This window comes from Schistocerca cancellata, chromosome 7, assembly GCF_023864275.1.
Source record: "Schistocerca cancellata isolate TAMUIC-IGC-003103 chromosome 7, iqSchCanc2.1, whole genome shotgun sequence".
NCBI classification, from domain to species: domain Eukaryota; kingdom Metazoa; phylum Arthropoda; class Insecta; order Orthoptera; family Acrididae; genus Schistocerca; species Schistocerca cancellata.
This window is the reverse complement of record NC_064632.1, coordinates 330593122-330611009: the sequence shown is the minus strand read 5'-3', so window position 1 is coordinate 330611009 and position 17888 is coordinate 330593122. Positions and strand designations below refer to the sequence as shown.

Genomic DNA, 17888 nt, shown 5'->3' with positions numbered 1-17888 from the left:
TATAAAAAAGCATTCCACTCGCTGCTCTTCGCCTCAGCAGCAACACGAACCCAAGTTACTGGATAATCGAGAGATGTCACAATGGTGGAGGTTTCTCTACTTGAATTGAAATGCATTCATCTTAAAGCCTGCAGGATCTGGTTTACGATGAGGTCGTGCACCCTCGTGACCACAGCCCTTCCGTCCAGCAGCCCATGCGCGCTGCTAGCGGTCCCAGCATGTTCTCGCACTGTGCGGACCTGGCTCCTCCTGAGTCCCAAACGAAACTGCACACTGACTCGACTCGGAAGAGCCACGACGTCGCCACAAAGATAGGGCCACAGTTACTACCTATCGATAACCACCACTGCTGCTACTAGCGGACAGGCAACGCTTGTGAAACCAAGTGGGGCCAGTCAACACGAGTAGAAGACAAACAAACGCAACCATGTCAACTTAACGGTACGGTCTGGCCGCCAACAGAGGACGGAAACCTACAAACAGCACCAACGCGAGCCGCACCACGGCTCATCTGCGTTAGCAGGTTTTGACAGGTTTGTGTATATCTGCCGATACCAGGCAAGCGACTTTCAAGCACAACGTCTAACATGTACGGAAATACACACAATGGATGTACGAGTACAGTTCGTAGACGCATGGTAGACGACATATGCAAGTTTGGGTGTGGCCATGAGTCGTGTACGGGTAGCCAGAGGATAAGACGACCGCTCGCGATAAGCGGGAAATCCGGGTTCGAGTCCCGGTCCAGCACAGATTTTCATTGTTGTCATTCCATTCTACAGCTGATAGTTGTCATCATTCGCAACTGCGAATTCATTTAATATATCACTTTGAAGATGGCTGTAAGTTTTTTTCTTTTTTTGATTCATCAATCGTGTGACTGGTTTGACGCAGGCCGGCACAAATTCCTCTCCTGTGCCAACCTCTTCACCTCAGAGTAGCACTTGCAGCCTTCATTCTCAATTATTTGCTGGTTTTATTCCAATAAATGTCTTCCTCTACAGTTTTTACCCTCTACAGCTTCCTCTAGTACCATTGAAGTTATTCTGTGGTGTCGTAACAAATGTTTACCATCCTGTTCCTTCTTCTTTAAGTGTTTTCCATATATTTCTTTCGTCGCCAATTCTGCAGGGATCTTCCTGTCCATCTAATCTTCAACATTCTTCAGTAGCACCAGATCTCAAACGTTTCGATTCTCTCCCGGTTTTCCCACAGTCCGTAATTAACCAGAACGCGAGAAACATATTTACGATGCAATTCAAGGGCTGCAGTATGTACAAGAATATGAAGTTGATAACAGCCACACTCTCGAAATTGCAATATTCGGTTTTACACTGACATAAACTTTACCGCCAGTGTACCAGAATCACCGATATATAAACGAAAAATAATATAAACTCGTATTTCGAAAAGGAATAGTACGGATTTATCTCTCGTATCTGAAGTTCACTGTCACGCCACTTTCCATGTCGTAAGACGGGCCTTGCACTTCTGATATTTTGGTGTTGCGTCGTTATTACACTGCTAACGTCATAAGGCTAATCACATCAGACCACTCTCAATCTGTATGATTATTGGTTGTGGTGTTAGCTGAAATCGCAAGTCCACCACGACTGTCTGATCTTATTAGGGATGCTAAAAGACAACATCAGACGGCAATTTCTCACCATACGTACTGAAATTCTGTTCACAATATTGTCCCTCTGCAACAGGAGTTGTTGTTGAATTACAGACGACATTTGACAACGTGCTATTAAGAACATCGTCTTTGCTAAAAACCAATACTTAGGCTAATTATTGATTTTTTATCGTATGAATCGGCATCAGTAGTCATTTTGTACACTTGTTTGGTTTCAATAAAAACCCATGTCATTGCAAGCATGTGTGTCAATTTTTAATTCTTTACTTTATTTTTCCGTGAAGAACTGAATTTTCAAATGTTAATAGGCTTTTGGGCCACCTTGCACATACGAGAGACGATTCGTGATGACGCTGAAAAGCAAGATCACAATCTCTCTACACAACTACAGACAAATCCAGCAAAACAGACAGAAGTTAATTAACCTTCAATGGCTTTCATTTAGGGTACGTTGAAGGACAAACATAAATTTTAGAATGAGGTCCTCTAAACACTGAAAAGTGGAAAAACATACACCACATTTTCAAGCCACCTCACATAAAAGAAATACCACGATCTTGGCACAAAAACGCCAGTCAGGAGTAACAATAATTTGTAGACAAGCTATCGTCCACATGCCACAACCCAAAAGATATCTAGTGCAGTAACATTTAGCGTAAGACACGCCACCTGCCTGACTTCAAGGAACTATTTGTTGGGGTTGTAATTTACGGCTCAAATTGTCGATAAAGATTTTGCCGAATTGTAGTTTCCAATAAAGCTGCGATTTCAGTCCATAATTTCGAGGTGTGCCCAGATTAAGATGTTTATCATCCTCAAGATTTCATAAATACATCTTGAACTAAACTTATCAGTTTCTCGTAGTCGATATTTCGTGAATGAGAACGTCGGCCGCTTCTACCAAAAACAAAAAAAAAAAAAAAACTAATTTGAGTTTCACTGATTGTCGTCCGAAATTTGTACTTTCGGACGTTGAGATCGGCTGTATTGTGACAGCGCATGGTCTGGCGTACAGATTTGAAACGCAAGGTCGTCGTCGATCTTCGCCGGAAGTCACAGAAGTCGGTGCCACTGTGACCACTGTCTAAGTGACAGTAGCATCTGCCAAGGCGTAGCCGATAGTCGCTACCAATATATTAATTTAATGGCTTCCAGAGATGACATCTACGTAACTGTATGAAAAATTAACTGTCTCGTCTTTTGTAAAAGCACATTGTAAATATGGTTGTACAATTGTTGAAATTGTAATTGTGTTTTGTAAAGTATTTGTGGACTGATAGAGAGAACGTCTTTTAAAGCATTTTCTTATTATATGAATGGATAGGGAAAAGTGTCCAGTGCAAAATGTTACTAGTGGATGTTGTTATCAATAATGACTAAGAAAGAACATTGAGGTTCCATGACATGATAGAGATGCAGAAATACGGAGTCTTATCGTAAAGTGGAGTGTAAAATGGATTTACCAGCTATAATAAGTGTTCAATAAATGATAAATGGGTATTTCAAGTTACTGTTTTGGCTGGAAACAGATGGGTATATTCGGTAACAGAAGACTCCGACCAAACAAACCTATGAATGTAACCACAGTCCATGAAATTATTGATTAAAAATCACCTGCAGTTGTGGAGATGCAACGGTATGTGTGATATAGTAATTAATAAAAAGAAAGAACTACGAACAGTGTACAGGGTTGTACAAAGTATTCGTTTTCTCTTACTGCAATCCATATATACAAAAGTTTTTTTTATTTTCCTCCCTATTGTTGGTCAAATGCACAAGTAGTAAACATTTGTATTGAGAATCGTGCTCCTAAGGTTTATCTTTCAAATACTAACCGAAGTTATATGCAGCTTGTCTGCATAAGTTAGATGGCTGTGATTTAAAAATAATTAAAGGAAGGTCAGTTGTGGTGAGACAACGAAAGAGAAAAAGTGGAATGTGTTTCGCTACAATTATAAGTACTGTCATACTCAATTATAGTTACAGCGTGAGGAGTGTACGAGTGAACAGCCGTGGCAAACACGAGGAGATTTAAGATAAAGATTGTTGCCGTTATTAAGACTGGTCCAGTAGTTGTTCTGAGCAGTTGTGTATTGCAGAATCTGTCAATACATAAAGGGCACGTGTGAAATCTCACTCGACTTCCAGTTCAGGGACAGTGCTTCTCATTGACAGTTACACTAAAAACCCCTGTTTTACAGATTCTTGTAAAGTTGTCTTTCTCCACTAAGTGTAAATAATGAGCAATTTAGTATGCAGATGAACAAATTGTGAAGAAGAAAGTCTTTTCTTGTTTAGTCTCATATTTGTGTCTTCTGCTGAGACATTTATGTATGTGTAGATAGTTTGGGATACTTGTGGACTATGTCGTCAGGTTTAGTAACTGTGTTAGAAGTCTACTAAGCATCAGAATTGTAAATGATACAATCCAGTGTAAAACAGGGGACTTAAAAATTTGCTCATCATATAACACTTGAAGCTGTTGTTGCAAAAGGTGCATGCTGTACTGGTTTTTCCAATGTTTGCTACTAACGTACCGTTTTCATTTGAGTCTTAATTGATCTGTGTGCACCTTAGTAGTGCTACCAAACCTTACAGTTTCATCAAACATTAGGCTACATATGATCCATTACTACAATTGGTATTTGTGTTCCTAAAGTGGTTCTAAATTCATATAATAACAAATTTTTCATGTATTTTGGGTGAATTCCAAGTACAGATCCAGGGTCTCATAAAAACATTCAGGTGTCCATTTATTGACAGCTATTTATTTATTTCTTTAACGGTAACTAATCTTGTTATCAGCCAAGAACATTTTTGTAAAAAGAGGATGGAGGGTAGATATGACACTTGGTGCTCTTGTGATGAGGCACTTTCCTAACAGTAAAATGGAGTTGATAGATGAGTAGAAATTAGTTGTATGAACATCTGTGTGAAGTATCCTGACGTTTCAGTAGAAAATAAAAATATTTTTTGAGGCAATTACTGCTGTTAGAGATAAAGTAACTAAAATGTGCAGTGAAAAATTTATAAAATATGGAATGGAGAGGAGCTGTGGTGCACTGGAGAACGGGACAGAGACACATACGAAACCAGTTCTGGAAAATGTACCAAACGAAACCACACTAGAGATTAAAAGGGGCCTACCTGGAAAATTTCTGCATCGCACTGTTTGAACACAGATGTTAGTAGGTGTGAAATTACTGTTTGCAACAGATCATAGGAAACTTCAAACAGGTCTACATTTTCAATTTTTACATCAATTTACTGTGCGAACTCTGTGAAGTGCAAGGCATCCCCACTGCACCAATTGTTAGGGCTTTTTCCCGTTTCACTCACGTATGGAACATGGAAAAAATAATTGTTTGAATGCCTCTGTGCACGCGGCAATTAATCTAATCATTTCTATCCCTATGGAAGCGATATGTTGGGAATATTTTCCTAAGGTCATCATCTGAAACCGCTTCTTAAAACTCAGTAGAGTTTCACAGGATAGTTTCCGTCTGTCTTCGAGAGTCTACCAGTTCAGATTCTTCAGTATCTCTGTGCCACTCTCCCACAGATTAAATCAAATCTGTGGCCTTTCATGCTGCCATTCTCTGTACGTGTTCAATATTCCCTGTTTGTCCTGTTTGGTACAGGTCCCACACACATGAGCAATATTCTAGGATGGGTCGCACGAGTGATTTGTTAGAAATCTCCTTTACAGATTGATTACATTTCCCAAGTATAAACTGAAGTCTGTTGCCTGCTTTACCCAAGACTGAGTCTATCTAATCGTTTCCACTTCACGTTCCTGCTAAGTGTTATACCCAAGTAATTGTATGAGTTTATAGATTTACTGCGGCTCACTAATATTATAAACATAGGATACTATGAATTTTCGTTTTGTAACGTGCACAGTTTTACATTTTCAACATTTAAAGTAAGTTGCCTGTCACTGTACCACTTTGAAATCATATCAAGGTCTCGCTTAACATTTGCTGAGTTTCGTTCAGATTGTACATCGTTGTAGGTAAACGTATCAGCTACGAAAAGTCTGGGGTTACTTTTAATATTCTTCGCAAGATGATTAATAATCAACGTGAACAGCGAGGGATCCAGCATAATTCCTTGAGGTACACCCGAAGTTACACTCCTGGAAATTGAAATAAGAACACCGTGAATTCATTGTCCCAGGAAGGGGAAACTTTATTGACACATTCCTGGGGTCAGATACATCACATGATCACACTGACAGAACCACAGGCACATAGACACAGGCAACAGAGCATGCACAATGTCGGCACTAGTACAGTGTATATCCACCTTTCGCAGCAATGCAGGCTGCTATTCTCCCGTGGAGACGATCGTAGAGATGCTGGATGTAGTCCTGTGGAACGGCTTGCCATGCCATTTCCACCTGGCGCCTCAGTTGGACCAGCGTTCGTGCTGGACGTGCAGACCGCGTGAGACGACGCTTCATCCAGTCCCAAACATGCTCAATGGGGGACAGATCCGGAGATCTTGCTGGCCAGGGTAGTTGACTTACACCTTCTAGAGCACGTTGGGTGGCACGGGATACATGCGGACGTGCATTGTCCTGTTGGAACAGCAAGTTCCCTTGCCGGTCTAGGAATGGTAGAACGATGGGTTCGATGACGGTTTGGATGTACCGTGCACTATTCAGTGTCCCCTCGACGATCACCAGTGGTGTACGGCCAGTGTAGGAGATCGCTCCCCACACCATGATGCCGGGTGTTGGCCCTGTGTGCCTCGGTCGTATGCAGTCCTGATTGTGGCGCTCACCTGCACGGCGCCAAACACGCATACGACCATCATTGGCACCAAGGCAGAAGCGACTCTCATCGCTGAAGACGACACGTCTCCATTCGTCCCTCCATTCACGCCTGTCGCGACACCACTGGAGGCGGGCTGCACGATGTTGGGGCGTGAGCGGAAGACGGCCTAACGGTGTGCGGGACCGTAGCCCAGCTTCATGGAGACGGTTGCGAATGGTCCTCGCCGATACCCCAGGAGCAACAGTGTCCCTAATTTGCTGGGAAGTGGCGGTGCGGTCCCCTACGGCACTGCGTAGGATCCTACGGTCTTGGCGTGCATCCGTGCGTCGCTGCGGTCCGGTCCCAGGTCGACGGGCACGTGCACCTTCCGCCGACCACTGGCGACAACATCGATGTACTGTGGAGACCTCACGCCTCACGTGTTGAGCAATTCGGCGGTAAGTCCACCCGGCCTCCCGCATGCCCACTATACGCCCTCTCTCAAAGTCCGTCAACTGCACATACGGTTCACGTCCACGCTGTCGCGGCATGCTACCAGTGTTAAAGACTGCGATGGAGCTCCGTATGCCACGGCAAACTGGCTGACACTGACGGCGGCGGTGCACAAATGCTGCGCAGCTAGCGCCATTCGACGGCCAACACCGCGGTTCCTGGTGTGTCCGCTGTGCCGTGCGTGTGATCATTGCTTGTACAGCCCTCTCGCAGTGTCCGGAGCAAGTATGGTGGGTCTGACACACCGGTGTCAATGTGTTCTTTTTTCCATTTCCAGGAGTGTATTTCGACACCTGACAATAATTCTCAGTCCAATGCTGCATCCTCCCTTCCACAAACTCCGCAATCCAGTCACATATTTCGTCTGATACCCCATATGATCGCAATTTTGATAATAAGCGTAGCTGTGGCACTAAATCAAATGCTTTTCAGAAATCTAAAAGTACTACACCTACCCGACTGCCTCGATCATTTGACTTTCAGGATTTGAAGTGAGAGTTCACATATGATCCATATTTTAGAAATCCTTACTGGTTGGCATGGAGGAGGTCGTTCTGTTCGAGATAGCTCTTACGTTGTAACTCAGAATATGTTCCTTCATTATGTATCTCTTAGATGACATGCAGGCAGTAGGTATACTTTACTTTTACCTGTTGTGGTAGTCGTCTGTGACAGCCACAGAACCGTTGTTGGTGCGGTCAAACTCGTAGAGGCACCCGTCAGTGGAGAATGGCTTGGTGGCGAAGCGGATGTCCCCCCTGGCCTGGTAGGTCTGGGCGCCCAGAGACAACCACGCCATCAGGGCCACGCTGGTCAGGCCGCCCACCAGCACACCCTGCGCATGCGCAAACAAACCATCAGGCACAACTAACGCATCCCAACACTGTAGAGGAGTGCACGTAAGGAGGCAGATCCTGAGACCATGTGCGGTGCCAAGCAGAAGTGTACGACATAAACTAACAGCAAATAGGATCATTCTTGTTCATCTGTTCGTATCGTGCACTTTGGATGCGTAAAGCATTTAGAGTTAATTTGATGTTACTTTACTTATGATCAAGATACGTAGCCACCGCAGTGTTCATTAAGGATTGCGTAAAGCAAGCACGACAACCACCCCGTTAACCCTTTGAGTCTGAACAAAAATATATATTTTTTTTAATTTCACATAATTCAGCTTCATCATCATAGTGAGTAACGAATACAAGAAGAAATTGGTAAAAAGTAAACTATCAATTTTTAAGGAGATGGTTGTACTTTGAAATATAAAAGTGACATATTTCACAAGACTGATGCTTGTTATCGTAGTAAGTAACGAATGTAATATGAAATTGGCAGAAAGTAAACAATCAATTGTTTTAAGGAGGTGGTTTCACTATGGAACCACTGGGACATACTGTTTTCAACCACTCAGTATTTCATATGGTATATTCGAAAAGAAATTCGCATTTTTGCTAGGCCAAATTCCACATCACAAATTTTCCATGAACTCATAACGCCTAAAACAACTTGTAGTCCTGAATAACAAGCAAAAATGGGCCTAAAACTTGACAAATTTTTTTATCATAACTACATACGGACCCAGTGGTTTCATTTCGATAATACTGATAAAAGACGTAGTACAAACTCAGATTTATGTTATAATAACTTAGATACAGTTGCTTTTACTGTTAGTGATCTCAACAAAGCAATATATCAAAATCTTCTGCAGTCCCGTAATACAGTCTGTCACTGTCACGCTATAAGTGACTGATATAATGCACCAAATTCGTAGAAGTACCTCAGTGTACCATTAGAAGTCTCTGACTTGCAATCTCATTGGTAGTTCCACCAGTACTACAAAAGTATTACAAAAATGGTAGTCTCAGGCCGAAACTACTAGGGCTTAAAGGGTTAAGAAGTTACGATAGTTTTTCAAGGGTATAAGTTGCTACAGGCAGGGTCCGAAGGAGAAGTCAAATAGGGCGCTTACTCTAGTTTGCAAGTTAACTTTGCAAGTTACCATTATATACAACACCCGGAGGATGTGGTGTGGGACGTGATAGAGAACACAATGCGAAGTATTTTCTATTCCTCTCTGTGATTCATCAGCCCTCTAATTGTTTGCAGATCAGAATAATGAACTCGACACGCAGGATTCGCTAACCGTCATTGATACACATGTAAGTAGTTACAAAAGCATTTGTGACTCATATTTTACAGCGAAAAAACACAATATGTATATAGCAATCAAAAAAGAGAAATAGGAATGGGAGAGCAAGAAAGAAGTGTTGGGTTAGGAAGGATGTGAGACAGGAATACAGTCTTTCTCTCTTACTATTAAGTGTGTAAATCGAAGAAACAATGACGGAAATAAAAAATAGATTCACGAGCGGTATTACACTTCAGGATGTACGGATAGTAATGATAAGATTCGCTGCTAGGATTGTTATCCTCAGTGACAGTGAAGAAAAATTACAAGACCTTTTGAACAGAAAGACCAGCCAGATGAGAGCAGAACAAGTGTTCAGAGTAAATAAAAAGACGAAAGTAATGAGAAGTAGCAGAAATGAGATTACTGATAAACTTAACATCAAATGGGGGTCAGAAGTAGGCGAAGCGAAGGAATTCTTCCACCTTGGGAGGGATTTGACACATGAAAATGGAGCAGATTTGCAGAATAGCTCTGGTAAAGAGTGAATTCTAAAAAAAAGTCCACTAGTATCAAACATTGGCACTGGTTTGAGGAAGAAGTTTCTGAGTTCTTACGTTTGGAACACAGCACTGTACGAAAGTGTCGTGGACAGTGCGGTAAAACAAGGGCTTCTAAGCGTTTGAGATGAGGTGCTGCAGAGGGCTGTCGTAAGTTATGTAGAAGAGAATCTCCACAGTCTCGGCGAGGAAAGAAATATGTCGAAAACACCGCCGTTAAAACGGGGCAGGAGGAGAGGGCGTGTGTTAAGAGACCAGAAAAAACTTCCTTGAAACTAGAGGAAGCTGTAAAGGGTAAAAGCGGTAGGGAAAGAGAGAAACTGGAGTATATCCAGCGAATATCCCCGTCATTGGGTGTAAGTGCTTCTTGGATGCGAAGAGATAGGTACAGAAATGGTGGTGCTCTGCATCAAAGCAGTCAGAAATCTGAAGAGGCCAAAAAAATCATTAATTAAAACTTCCGGGCTGAATTGCCGTGGTCCATATACAAAAATTCTTCTACTTATATATGGACCACGGCTATTCAGCCCGGAAGTTTTAATTAATGAAAACGCCGGCCGTGAAAGCTTACATGTTATGATCAGGCCAAAAAAATATTTTTAAAATATTTCATTATTTTTTTGACGCTGGATATTGTAGCGTCATATGAAAATGGTTTACTGTTCGAAGCAGGCTATTAAAGCAAGATAAATGATAACTTTTCCAGCAAGTTAAAAAGTCGCCGGTGGACAAAATGGTTTCGACCATCACAAAATCAGGCCTGTTCACAATTGTCCTCCACGATTAACTAAGGCCAGTTACCTTTTCAGTGTTGATATGTTTTGAAGACATATTCTTCCAATTTGCATTATAAAAAGAAATGATGTTCTAAAATGAACAAGAAAATGGAATGGACATAATCGTAGCACAGAATATGACTTAAGGATGAACAAAGCTAAGACGAAGGCGATGAAGTGTAGTGGAAAGAAGAGTAACAACGTGCTTGACATCAAATCTGGGAACGACTCATATTGGCACAAGTGAAAAAACGTCTCTTATCTGGTAAGTAACGTGACACGGGATGGCTGAAACGAGGAAGATATCAAAGGTTCACTGCTTGAAGAAAAGAGGGAAGCACCTGGAGAACAGGGTCAGTGTAACTTGCTAGTGGCGGTTATGTAAGTGATTAGAGTTGCAAATGTGTTTGACAGCTAGAATGGCTACCAGAATGCTTTGGTGTTAGTCGTGTTTAGTATTGTTACCGAGCCTGGTGTAAAGAGCGCCTAAAGAGCGTGAAAGGCACAAGCTGTCGAGTGATTACTGTAAGGGACACAGAGAGGCTCTTGACAGAGTTTGGAGAGGGCCACACTGTGGGTATTCTTTTGACTGATCGGTCAAATCGTACAGTATCCAGAAATGTGGGGAATTCGCGTGTGGCAGTGGCCAGTTATTGGATTACGTGCCAACCTCAGGGCAGGCATACTTGTCTTCAAGCTTCCTATCGAATACGTCTGGCCATAACAAGGAAGGATCGTCATATAGTGCATCAAGCACATGGTATGAGCATCGCATCTGTGCCTACCATCCGAGAACAAATAATGGACTCCCTAAAATATTGCCCGCATCTCGTGGTCGTGCGGTAGCGTTCTCGCTTCCCACGCTCGGGTTCCCGGGTTCGATTCCCGGCGGGGTCAGGGATTTTCTCTGCCTCGTGATGGCTGGGTGTTGTGTGATGTCCTTAGGTTAGTTAGGTTTAAGTAGTTCTAAGTTCTAGGGGACTGATGACCTAAGATGTTAAGTCCCATAGTGCTCAGAGCCATTTGAACCCTAAAATATTCTCTTATCTCACACAATTAACGGGAGACTAGCAGCAGCTGGACTAGGGTAATACCATCGCATAAATAGGCTGCCACTGACAAACAGCTGCGTTTGGTGTGGTGCCGTGACGGGAAAGCGTGGACTGCTAAGGAATGCCGGTGCAATCTATTCAGTGATGAACTGCGGTTTTGCACATTCTAAATGCCCATTGGCCCCGAATATGGTGGCGACCTGGGGAGACGTCTCATGCTTCTAATGTTAGAAAGAGGCACAACTGTGTTAATGCTGGCGTTATGGTGTGTGGAGCCATTGGGTATGACTTCAGAAAACGACTGGTATTGAAGGAACTGACGACGCATCCATGTTTCATAGACAACCTGCATCGTCATGTGTCACCTCGCATGTGATAGTATTATGATGCGGTTTTTGAACTGCTCAATGCTTGACTATACATAGTACATGACTCTATTAATTGTGTGCGTGATGTTGAGGTACTCCTGTGTCCAGCAGGAAGTCCCAATCTATCCTTTGTAAAACATGTGTGGAATCGTGTATCAAGGAAGAACGAAGTTGGTATCCTGAGCGTTCTAATGAAAAACAAGTAGATTAAAGCTTACCACCCTATCGACGTCGGGGGCTTGAGAGACAGAGTGCAATCTTGGAAAGGTCAAGTGAGAAAGGAAGTCATTTGCGGTCTTCTTTAAGAAAATGCGATAGTGCTCACATAGTATGACTCGAGAAACCTCAGCTGGGTTGGCTTGGCGGTAATTTCACCTTAACCCATCGCAAATACGGAGTAAGTCAACCACTACGCGTCCTTTGTCGAGCCTGAATTAGTCTTATTGAACTGCTCCACAGTTAAGGCACAGTGCGTACATCAGCATGGTTTGTTCTGTGACGGTGCTCCTCCCACTTACCCTTGAGTTGACACGTGGGAAGAACATTCCAACAGTAAACAGTCCCAGCGTCGGTCCATTGGTAATTGACCCCAAGGAAATAGACACCTGCAAAAAAGACAATACAACAACTAAAGTTATATCACAAACTAAGAATAAATAAAGCTGTTACCTCAAAGTAGTATATCGATATCGATTTGAAAGTGTAGTAGTAAAACTTAAAATTACAAAGAGGATGAATGTCTTTCTACTAAACAGCTTGACTGTGGTCGCTATACATTACTCGTGAATCTACTGCTCTCAACATTCGAAGATCGATTGTGACCATTGGATCAATATCTGATTGATTCTAGCTAAAAGCTCTTTGGTCCTAAAATTTCGCATATTAAAAATTGGTTTTGCTGTAAAGTACAGTACAAGTCGACTACAACAAAACATAGCTTGAAACTTCCTGCTTATTTTCATATAAATTACTTTATATACTTTTATCGTATCATCGGTCATCATAATATTTTTAACTTTTTCTTTTTGTTTCCTTCTTACAAATAATTTCTCATGTTGACAACGCTTATAACAGTCAGAGACATAAACTATCCGCTGTGAGTTTTGTCAGGGACAGCTTCCATGAGTTAATTCCTCAGAAGCTACGACAGGAAAGCACTGAATTTCCTGGTTTTAGATGCATTTTGAAAATAGATTTTTGAAGTAACTGAAGCATCTCAATTGGAACAGGTCAAAAATTCGGCGTTTCACACACCTAAATACGTATTATTTAAATCTATATGAATGAATTAGAACATCAGGACAGAAAGGTGGACTATTTTTCCCACACATTACCTACACAAAATCTTTACAGAGTCACGTACAACAGATCAAATGCTATTGTTTGATATAGACGACAATAACATATTTTTAGTTTTATTTAGGTTTTCTGTGGTATAATTTTACGTTTATGCCGCTGTCATCCCCAGATTATTCAGTTTTCATCAATGTCTAGTAAATATGATTGCCTTGCAAATAGAAACACCATTCTAGTACGAAACATTATGTCGTACAGAAAACTGGACTTCAGTCAAAATTAACGTCATACAAAACATAAACTGAGCTAAAAGTTATTTTGTCATTATTAAGTGTAGCTCGAATGTCACGAGCCATTGGTTAAAAGAAGATCTGCGTTATCTGAAGGTGAGAGGTGTGTGTCAGTTACAGATATAGACACGATGTGTGCCACACGTGTTACTTCTTTAACTAACACTGGCTTCGTGTGACACAGATTTTACTCTTGAGTTCAAATGGTTCAAATGGCTCTGAGCACTATGGGACTCAACATTTTAGGTCATAAGTCCCCTAGAACTTAGAACTACTTAAACCTAACTAACCTAAGGACATCACACACACCCATGCCCGAGGCAGGATTCGAACCTGCGACCGTAGCAGTCCAGCGGTTCCGGACTGCAGCGCCAGAACCGCTAGACCACCGCGGCCGGCACTCTTGAGTTGACACGTGGGAAGAACATTCCAATAGTAAACAGCACCAACGTCGGTCCATTGGTAATTGACCCCAAGGAAATAGACAACATATTGGCAATACTGATGGTAACCACATTAAAATTCGGAGAGGATGCCGCTATCATAGCCTGTATATAATTGTCAGTGATAAATATACAAAGAAATATACAAAGAAAGATACGCCAAGGTTGAGAGCTCGCTGAATGTGCATTGATAAACTTTAATCACTCTTAGACTTGCCACAAAGTAAAATACTGGCAACTGATGTATTCATACATCGCTGCTCTTACTACTTTAGCAGACGATATGCTTGAGTACAAAGGGACGAACATCTTCTGTCGATCCTGCTGAAGCAAGAAGGTCTTCGAGCGTGGATTACGCTTTGTTCTGTAAAACTGGTCAGGGACGTGACGTCAGACTTCGCTGACCGCTTCTCAGCCAGACACTTTGTGACTCAAACCCACTCCCTGCCGCGTCTGCTGAAGGCGGGGCCGCTCGTTGTGGCTGGGGGCTACGAGCCGCCTTATATGTATTGGACTTCGTAGCAAAATTTTCAGTGGTATTAAGTGCGTGGCCTTCAGTCTATTTTTCGTGTGAGGCGATGCGAATGTAAAGTGGGCGAATAATTTCCGTGTTACCTAGCAATTACTGAATCTTTGTCCATGCTGCTTCTCGACGAGTATGTGGAGTGTGTTCGAATGTTATTCTGTGCTTGATGGTGTCAACAGCTTTTATGATTATTCTTGCGTTAATCACAGAGAAAAATTAAGTTCGAAATTTCACCAAATTATTGATATTGGTTCTGTTGTTAACTGACGGTAACGTGCCACGCATTTGTGCCAAAATTTAAGTAGCGGTTGATTTATAACTCAGCCTCAGGTGTTGGCCCGTGCGGGCATTCATATTTCTTATCCACGCCATTTAGGTAGTTGATTAATCTGAGATTTTTTCCGTCACTTGCAGTAATTTAAATATTTGTAAATTTCGGGTTTTGAAAAGAATGTGCTTAAATTAGAAGTGGTAACACTACGACTGCACCGGTGGTTTTACTGTCCTTAGTGTGGGTAACTTAGACTTTTAGCTTGTATCGCTTCGATGTCGTACACCAGATCTTTAAAGTCCATGGATTTATTAACGAACTGACCCTTAGTTCCTTATAATTTAGTATGCAGGTTAGTGAAATAATTTATAAATAAACAAATCCCGTAGGATTAATAATGTTGTGGAAACAAGATAATTCTCGTTTCAACACGAGAAATATTTACTGAATAGCTGCCTCACTGACCAGTGACTGTTAACACCCTCTCCCTCAGATGTGGTTCAGCAAGCCTACTGCCCTAAATGTCACACTTTCTGAGCACTCAAACACTGATCATATATGTTAGGAACTTTGATATACATTGGACCTTCTTTTGCTTGCTATTTCTTTTTTCCATACACCATAATTTAACAGACGCTGTTTTTGATCAACTTGGTCAATCTGAGTAATTATTTCCGCATTTCTCCTCCACAGTTATCATGTTCGCAGTCAAATCCGTATGCAACATATTATGCAGCACAGATGGTTAATATAAATATAAACGCCTTTTGTTTCAGTTTCCCATCTACGTTCATCATAGACCAAGCTGAGAAGACAATGTTTCCGTTACGTGAACTTTCATTTCAGGGATACAAGCGGCGTAGTTTTTAGTTAAACAAATTTCAGAACATAACTTATTCATGAAGCATTTTAAGGCAGTTCAGGGCTTTTATAGCTTCATAAATCACTCATCCTACTACAGTTCAAGGTTTCAGAGGATAACAGTCATTAACAGAATAATTTTAGGCTTATAACGTATTTTATTTATAGGCTACATGAAAATTATTCTAACTAAATCTCAAGAGACGCTGTGGGCAAGCGATTCTAGAAGAGACAGTTAACTGAAATAAGTATATCCAGAGAGGTCGTGTGTTTGTTGGTGTGTCTACACGTCCACGGGGGATCGAAATACAGGGCTATTACAAATGATTAAAGGAGATTTCATAAATTCACTGTAGCTCCATTCATTGACATATGTTCACGACACGCTACAGATACGTAGAAAAACTCATAAAGTTTTGTTCGGCTGAAGCCGCACTTCAGGTTTCTGCCGCCAGAGCGCTCGGGAGCGCAGTGAGACAAAATGGCGACAGGAGCCGAGAAAGCGTATGTCGTGCTTGAAATGCACTCACATCAGTCAGTCATAACAGTGCAACGACACTTCAGGACGAAGTTCAACAAAGATCCACCAACTGCTAACTCCATTCGGCTATGGTATGCGCAGTTTAAGGCTTCTGGATGCCTCTGTAAGGGGAAATCAACGGGTCGGCCTGCAGTGAGCGAAGAAACGGTTGAACGCGTGTGGGCAAGTTTCACGCGTAGCCCGCGGAAGTCGACGAATAAAGCAAGCACGGAGCTAAACGTACCACAGCCGACGGTTTGGAAAATCTTACGGAAAAGGCTAAAGCAGAAGCCTTACCGTTTACAATTGCTACAAGCCCTGACACCCGATGACAAAGTCAAACGCTTTGAATTTTCGGCGCGGTTGCAACAGCTCATGGAAGAGGATGCGTTCAGTGCGAAACTTGTTTTCAGTGATGAAGCAACATTTTTTCTTAATGGTGAAGTGAACAGACACAATGTGCGAATCTGGGAGGTAGAGAATCCTCACGTATTCGTGCAGCAAATTCGCAATTCACCAAAAGTTAACGTGTTTTGTGCAATCTCACGGTTTAAAGTTTACGGGCCCTTTTTCTTCTGCGAAAAAAACGTTACAGGACACGTGTATCTGGACATGCTGGAAAATTGGCTCATGCCCCAGCTGGAGACCGACAGTGCCGACTTCATCTTTCAACAGGATGGTGCTCCACCGCACTTCCATAATGATGTTCGGCATTTCTTAAACAGGAGATTGGAAAACCGATGGATCGGTCGTGGTGGAGATCATGATCAGCAATTCATATCATGGTCACCACGCTCTCCCGACTTAATCCCATGCGATTTCTTTCTGTGGGGTTATGTGAAAGATTCAGTGTTTAAATCTCCTCTACCAAGAAACGTGCCAGAACTGCGAGCTCGCATCAACGATGCTTTCGAACTCATTGATGTGGACATGCTGCACCGAGTGTGGGAGGAACTTGATTTTCGGCTTGATGTCTGCCGAATCACTAAAGGGGTACATATCAAACATTTGTGAATGCCTAAAAAACTTTTTGAGTTTTTGTATGTGTGTGCAAAGCATTGTGAAAATATCTCAAATAATAAAGTTATTGTAGAGCTGTGAAATCGCTTCAATCATTTGTAATAACCCTGTACTTGTAGTATATATTAGATAGATCGCAAGATACTTCGTTTGGTGAGATAATGGTTGTGTTCTGTTCTTCAGACTCCAATCTATTTTCTCATTCTTTTTCCTTACATTAACTTTTTCGCTCTCGTTGGAACTCATCCACATTGCATCTTCAGTGTATTACATCAGGCAACATAAATCAGCTTTTGGACTATTATGAACAGGATTCAAAGTAACAGCTTATTAGGTTCAAACACTGCACAGGATGGAAGGGGGATGTACTGTTTTTGAACTTAAGTCCCACCTATGCATAGCCAAGTATCACACAGAGCGTGTGGTGATCAATGTTTGGAGAGCCTTCAACTCACAGTGCACAGCAGGGATTTCACAAAATATCGGAAGTCCATATCCTCGGTTTGACTGAGAGAAACACTAACGAAATGCACATTCTCGACATCGTTAAAAACAAAATCATCTTCGACCGCGGTATGCTGGCGATGGATGGCAGATGTGAGATCACCGTGTCTTGTGGGCGGCAGAGGTGTGTCAATTCATCCAGTAAGCATGTTGTTACAAGCTAGTGTTACAGGTGACGTAACTGCCTGTGGTTGGGATTGAAAGAGTGTAGTCTACTCCAGGCCTAACTCAGACCATCAATGTCACACTTGGAAGAGTGGTGCTATTGCCACGTACCTTACTGGAGAACAACTGGTGGTAGTGTTAAAATTCTAAGTGTAAATATCAGTACAAATAAATCAAAGTTTGAATCAGGCTTGAA

General features: G+C 42.0%; 1 protein-coding gene across 1 annotated transcript in view; it reads right to left on the bottom strand.

Moving 5' to 3' along the window:
* LOC126092004 (sodium-coupled monocarboxylate transporter 1-like) overlaps positions 1 to 17888 on the bottom strand; it is a 191880-nt gene that overhangs the window by 24896 nt on the left and 149096 nt on the right. The window contains exons 12-13 of the mRNA XM_049907380.1: positions 12315 to 12401; positions 7563 to 7747 (exon numbers count right to left, since the gene is read on the bottom strand). Of these exons, the coding sequence (XP_049763337.1) occupies positions 7563 to 7747; positions 12315 to 12401 (272 nt within the window). The remainder of the gene's footprint in view (positions 1 to 7562; positions 7748 to 12314; positions 12402 to 17888) is intronic.